At 41.8% G+C, this 7373-nt stretch overlaps 1 protein-coding gene across 1 annotated transcript in view; it reads left to right on the top strand.

The window, feature by feature from the left end:
• Positions 1 to 7373, top strand: part of LOC126393929 (VIP36-like protein) — a 53835-nt gene that overhangs the window by 28247 nt on the left and 18215 nt on the right. Inside the window, exons 4-6 of the mRNA XM_050050376.1 lie at positions 122 to 204; positions 599 to 760; positions 1090 to 1204. Coding sequence (XP_049906333.1) covers positions 122 to 204; positions 599 to 760; positions 1090 to 1204 — 360 coding nt within the window. The remainder of the gene's footprint in view (positions 1 to 121; positions 205 to 598; positions 761 to 1089; positions 1205 to 7373) is intronic.

The raw sequence follows: 7373 nt of genomic DNA, 5'->3' as shown, positions 1-7373 counted from the left end.
ATATATATATATATATATATATATATATATATATATATATATATATATATTAGTTACCTCTCTAACTCCAAATCGTGCTTCATAGTACAGGCCTCTGATGTCCCTCACTCTTTCTTGGCAGGACCTGTGTTTGGCAACATGAACCAGTTCATTGGTCTTGGGATATTTGTGGACACTTACCCCAATGCCGACAAGAGCCATGATGTGAGTGACAGTACCCTCCGTTTCATGCCTGTGTTATCATATTGTTTGTATTTTTCTAAAGAGAGTCTAAACCAACGTGTCAAAAGGATAGTCCGCTTTTCATCTTATTTTCATTAAGTGATCTCAGAACTGTGTCATATATCTCCCTCTGCAAACCTCTTCAACATGCAGAGGACACAAGCTGGAACTCAGGTAGCATCAGAAACAGCAGTTTATTCCATGAGCAGAGAATGATCATCCATTGTCTTCATCAGTTTACATCCCTATATTGTCTCATCACATACATGTGTTTGGATTCATCAGTGCTGTCTGTGGTCTGCTACACTGGTGTCCTCAGTGATCAGCAGCTAACCATGTCTGTGTAGTGTGTTTAACTCCCCTGTCTCCCTCACAGAGGGTTTTCCCCTATGTATCAGTGATGCTGGGGAATGGGACTCTGTCATATAACCATGATTATGATGGACGACACACTGAGCTTGGAGGTTGTACAGCTATGACACGCAACGCAATCTATGACACATTTCTCCTCATCAGATACTCCAAAAACAGGCTCATGGTATGAAACCCTCTAATTCAGGTGGGATGGGTACAGCATATTTACATGTTTTCTGTTACACTGTCATTTGTCTGTATATAGACCTAGACGCGTCATAAAGTGAAACAGTGACTATTACTGAGTAGCCTATACAATGTTATATTTTTTTCATCATTAAAAAATGTCTTCAGAGCAGAATTGAAAACATGCTGATGATGATGATGATGATGATGATGATGATGATGGTATTAAAGTATTAAGTATATTAATTATTAACTTTAAGTTTAGAACTCCTAGCATTACTTTATTCTTCATGAGTGATTCATACTGACCCGTCCTTCGCCCACCAGGTCATGGTGGATGTAGATGGCAAGCAGGAATGGAAAGACTGTGTTGACATCTTAGGAGTGAGGTTACCTACAGGCTACTTCTTTGGTGCATCCTCCGCCACTGGAGACCTATCAGGTATGAAATCTCAAGAATCATGTGAGGGCAGCTTGATCACTGAGAACCTCTGATTAATTACATTAAGTGGATTAAACTTTAATTCAGGAATGTCCCAATCCGATCTCAAAGACTGGTATTGGGCTATATAGAGCTATAAAGAGCCCAATCTGACCCTGTGTTTTACAACAGCTGTCACACAGCTGTGTTTACTCGTGAAGCTTTGTAAAATGTAAATAAAAACAAAATGCAATGATTTGCAAATCATTTTTGACCTATGTTCAACTGAATACAGCACAAAGACAAGATATTTAAGGGTTCAAGCCAGAAGGGCTGAAACCCTTTTGTTTTTGTCCTGTTTTCTTTTTATTATTAGGGATGCCTGCTGTGGAACACAAAAAATAACATAGACCATAGTATTAATAAGCGCTAACGGTATCGGTTCTTTTGTGCCGGTGCTGAACTCCTCCACACACACACACACACACACACACATCCACATATACACCGACGCGTCACGGTAACCGTTGACAGTTGAGCGACCGCGGTGGAAACAAAGTGAAGATAACTTGAAAATGACTCGAGTTGACGGCAGCTACACTCGTTACTGTAAGTGACATTAACCCTTAGCGAGTAAGAAGCCAATAATTTATCAATACATGTGTTCAGCAAGCATGAACATGTAAACATGTAGACAGCGATTTTCAGTACGCTCCGTCCATTCGTCTCTCATCCAATGACACTAACGTTATGTCTTACACAAGGACAGCACACTAGTTCAGCTGGTAGCAAATTGTTACTAATAAGCTCAAATGACAGCTGTCTGTATGTAGACTAACATAGTTTGACACTTATCTTAAAATACTTTTAAACTTAGCTGCTGGCTGAGACAAACAGCCCCAACTCACTACACAAGCACTATGTTACTAGTAAACAAGCTGGCGGAGACAATACAGGGCACAGGCCGAATCATTTACATCATCACGCTAATTTGAATAAATTTTCCGGAACTTTGAGGTGCGGTGGAAACTCAAACCACACAGATTACCTGGAAATGTGGCCCTCAATAGCCCCTTTTCCACCAACATTTCCAGGAACTTTTATTACCAGGAATTTATCTACCTGGGTAAAAGAATTCCTGGTAATCTGTGTGGTTTGAGTTTCAACCGTACCTACAGAAACAGCAAGCTCTGTGTCCATGGCGACCGCTCCACCCAAAACGCCGTCTCGTCAACGTGAAAAAAATATTTTTTCCAGCGGATGTCTTAGTTACATGATTGAGCTAACTGGAATAATTTCATGTCGTATCCGACAACAGGAGGCTTTTAACAGATGACGTCCTGATGTTAGCTTTGCTGCTGCTGTTAGGCTGTTAGCTGTCCCTGTCAGCTGCAGCCACTGATGCTCTCTAGACATCGTGATTTCCCAAAACTGAATAAATACCACACATAGCAACACAAAACTGCTTTGCTAGCTCAATCATGTTGTAACTAAGATATCCGCAGGATCCGTTTATTGAGTTACTGAGTTGCTACAGACACCGCTAACGGGTCGAACAGCTAACGGTTAGCCCAGCTAATCTACGATAACCATGTTATTAATTACAAAACGTGCAAACAGAAATAGTAATGTTTGTTCAGTCATTGTGTTTATAGACTTTACAAACATCATGTTAGTCTGAACAGTGATATAGTGACATGAAAAGTGTGAGATATATATATTAGTGATGTTACGCTCGAGCCAGTTTGCTCGACACAGTGTCGATCTTTTGAAGCACAAGTGTTCCAAGGCAGTGTTTCGATCCCTGCTTCGGCACACCCACAATCACGTGACTACTGGGAGCGAGGCCTCGTTATAGGCAGTCTTGAGGCTTTTCCAGGTCTTCCACTTAGATGCAGTTCTGACACACAGCCAGCAGATGTCACTCTTCTGACTGTATGAAATGCTTCGAAGCAGTGTGTCATTCTTGAAGCAGGTGTGTCAAAGTGGTTCAATGCTTCATGAAGCTTTGATTTAACCATCACTAATATATATATATATGTATATATATATATATATATATATATATATCTAAACTTTACTGGTTTTCTACCTGAAAGTATTTGTAAACAACAAGGCGATTCCCTGGGGGCACCGCCGGAAGTGAAGGGGTTGAGCGATCCCCGAGGCCTCTGCACTTCCGTTAGTCGAAAAACTATGGGCAGTGCCTCTAGAGGTAAAGGAAGGAAAAAAAAAAAAGGATTTTTTTTTTTTTTTCACACACACACACACACACACACACACACACACACACGGTCAATATAGTCAATAACATGGCTGGGCACTGAGGAACCAGGTGAGGAAAGAACCACCTATAGGGAGCTCATCCACACTGAGAGGTGTCACAGCCGACGGCCACAGGGAGCGCCGCCACAGAGACCACCCTGACCCAGATAGACTAGGGTGGACTCCACATATGGTGCAGAGCCTCCCTGTCCTCCGGACCTGAGGGATCTCCAGGACGACGTCCCCGCGGGCAGACGGGGCACACCTCTCAGTGTGGAGGCCCCCCATGAGGAAACACTTGAGCTAAAAACTAAAAGACTAAAAGGCAAAATGATAAGATAAAACAAGTATGAGATAAAATAATGATAAATAAATAAATTAAGATTTAGAAACTTAATAATAATAAAATGCATAAAGATTAAAAATAAATCATTTAAAAGCATTAGAAATTAAAATAACATATAATATAAGAATTAAAAGAGTAAAAGAAATCAGTTAAAAGCTAAATTAAAAAGGTGAGTCTTGAGCCTCCTCTTAAAAACATCAACAGTCTCTGCAGTCCTGATGCTCTCCGGCAGGCTGTTCCATAAGTGAGGGCCATAATGGCTGAATGCAGCCTCCCCGTGGGTTTTTGTTCTAACTCTTGGAACAATTAAAAGGCCGGTGCCGGAGGACCTCAGGATCCGCGAGGGTTGATATGATAAAAGCAGGTCAGATAAATAAGATGGCCCAAGACCGTTAAGACATTTAAAAACTAATAAAAGAACCTTAAAATCGATCCTGAAACACATGGGGAGCCAATGCAGCGATTTTAAAACTGGTGTAATGTGCGCCCGCCGTCTGGTCCTCGTCAGCACTCATGCGGCTGAGTTTTGAAGTAACTGTAGGTTAGAGATGGTCTTTTTGGGAAGACCAGAGAGCAAGGCATTACAGTAATCTAAACGGCAAGAGATAAAAGCATGCATCAGCACCCCCATGTTAGCCTGAGAGAGAAATGGGCGGACTCTGACTATATTCTTAAGATGAAAAAAACCTATCTTTGTTACATTGTTGATGTGTGGAATAAAACTAAGCTCAGAGTCAAAAATGACGCCCAGGATCTTTACACATTGTGAAGGTTTAAAATCTTGTAGTTTTGGTAAAAGTTTCTCTCTCTTGCCTTCAGGACCAATAATTAAAACCTCTGTTGTGTCCTGGATGAGCTGTAGGAAATTCACTGCCATCCATGACTTGATATCTAAAATACAGTTTAAAAGGGTATCAATTGGCCCTGTGTCATCAGGAGAGACGGCGATCTACAACTGTGTGTCATCTGCGTAACTGTGGAAGCTGATGCCGTGCCTCCTGATGACGTCCCCAAGGGGAAGCATATATAGATTAAAAAGAAGTGGACCTAAAATTGACCCTTGGGGCACCCCACATCTAATTTCATGCGTTCTGGAGGAACATGTATCCATACTTACAAAGAAACAACGATCTGTGAGATAAGAGCTGAACCAGTTAAAAACAGTACCGGAGAGGCCCACCAGGTTTCTGAGTCAGTTAAAATGTGGTGATCTACTGTATCAAAGGCGGCGCTTAGATCCAGTAGTACCAAGACTGTGAGTTTTTGTGAATCTGCATTAAACCTGATATATTTAAAATCTTTAAAAGGGCTGTCTCTGTACTGTGGTTCATCCTAAAACCAGATTGATATTTCTCTAAAATATTGTTTCCTTTTAAAAAATAATTTACTTGTTTAAAAACCAGTTTTTCTAAAATCTTACTTAAAAACGGTAAGTTGGATACAGGTCGGTAATTATTAAAAATGTTGGGATCTAAATTACTCTTCTTCAGAAGGGGCTTTACCACTGCTGTTATGTAGGCAGTGGGGAAGACACCCGTCTGAAGAGAGTAATTTACTATATTTAAAATCTGTTCCTCAAAGAATTCATAAAATGTTTTTAAAAGTAATGTGGGAATCGGATCTAAAAGGCAGGTTGTTGGGTTTACCTGGGAGAAAACTCGACCAAGTGTCCTTGCATCAACCAGGGCAAAACTCTCCAGTGTTTCCTCAGGTAAAAGCAATGATCCTGGTGTGTTAAAAATTACATTCTGTTGGTATAAAAGACTGGATCTGATGTCATCGATTTTACTTCTGAAGTGGTCTGCAAAGTCCTCGCAGAGGGCATCTGTTATAATCTTGGCTGTTTTTTTAAAATTGGTGCTGGTTAAAAGATCGAAGGTGGAGAACAGGAATTTGGGGTTGTTTTTATTATCTGTAATGAGTTTTGAAAAGTGGGATATTCTTGCCTGTTTGACTGTATTATTGTAGGTTTTGAGTTGTTCACGTAATATTTCGTAATGAATAGTCAGTTTTGTTTTTCTCCACCTCCTCTCTGCACTCCTGCATTTTCTTTTCAACTTTTTGATATCATCATTTCTCCACGGGGGTGTAGGTTTTGTTTTTATTGTCTTTGTTAAAAGTGGAGCCACTGAGTCAAGTGTTGACTTTAATTTAATGTTAAAATTGTCCACAATAAAATCACAGGGTGCAGGTAAAATTTCAGCAGGAGTGCTCTGTAAAATCTGGATAAAATTTGCAGCCACTTCAGAAGTTAGGTAGTGTTTCCTCACTGTTCTCACCGGGGCCTCCTGATGGCTAAAACTGGTGATGTTAAAATACACACAGTAGTGGTCAGACACAGCCAGGTCAACAACAGAGGACACACCAGTGGACAGGCCATAGCTTATGACCAGGTCCAGGGTAGGCATGTGCCGGTATGAGATTTTGAGGGTATGATAACTGTGGGCAAAAATACCACGGTAACCGGTATTACCGCGGTAATAATAATAATAATATTGATAATAATAATAATCATAATCATAATCATAATCATAATCATCATCATAATAAAACAGGCTTCGTCCTATTTTCGCGCTCTACACTTTAAAACGGTAGGCTAATATTCGTTTGACCGTTCATGAGCAACAGCACGTACCAGGCATCTCCTGTCAGTGCGATGCATCATCACACCAATTGTTTAAATGTGTAGGCTGATACAGACCCGTTAAAAGTTTAATAGAGCCGTTTCTTAAGTTCATGATGGTGACTCCGCCCAGCAGCTTGTTGAGCTCCTCGTCGCTGCAGACAGCCAGCTGCCGGTGACAGGGGATGATATGGGTCTTCTTGTTGTCGCGGGCAGCGTTTCCAGCCAGCTCCAGGATCTCAGCGGTCAGATACTCCAGCACAACCGCCAGGTAGACGGGGGCACCGGCACTGACACGCTCCGCATAGTTTCCTTTGCGCAGCAGCCTGTGAACACGGCCGACTGGGAACTGGATACCAGCACGGGAGGAGCGGGTCTTTGCCTTGGCTCTGGGGGTTCTCGGGGGGTTCTTCTGATAGCCCACACCACCGGTTTTGTCCTTTTCGCCATGGGAAAAGTTCAGCTTCGCCTCCTCCAGCCATGTTTTTCAGTTTGCACGTGAGTGGATTTACACTGATTACTGACGTACTGACTGACTGAGGCTGCCCCCCCCAATTATTGTGCTGACTGCAGCGGCTGCACGTGCATGATTTCAGAGTGTGTACCAGTTAAAATGTACGACTGGCACAGAGTTATTTCTGAGTTTTGAGTTCCTGAAGTTCCCATTTATGAAACGTAGCGTAGGTTACACCGTCAGAACGGAAAATGGGCGGTTAATGACACCGTGACATCTTTTACCGTGGTAAACCGTGACGCCGGTAACCGGCACACGCCTAGTCCAGGGTCAATCAATCAATCAATTTTATTTATAAAGCCCAATATCACAAATCACAATTTGCCTCACAGGGCTTTACAGCATACGACATCCCTCTGTCCTTATGACCCTCGCAGCGGATAAGGAAAAACTCCCCAAAAAAACCCCTTTAACGGGGAAAAAAAACGGTAGAAACCTCAGG

This window comes from Epinephelus moara, chromosome 8, assembly GCF_006386435.1.
Source record: "Epinephelus moara isolate mb chromosome 8, YSFRI_EMoa_1.0, whole genome shotgun sequence".
Classification (NCBI taxonomy): Eukaryota; Metazoa; Chordata; class Actinopteri; order Perciformes; family Serranidae; genus Epinephelus; species Epinephelus moara.
Note: the sequence above shows the minus strand (reverse complement) of the source record. Positions and strands in the feature narration are given on the sequence as shown.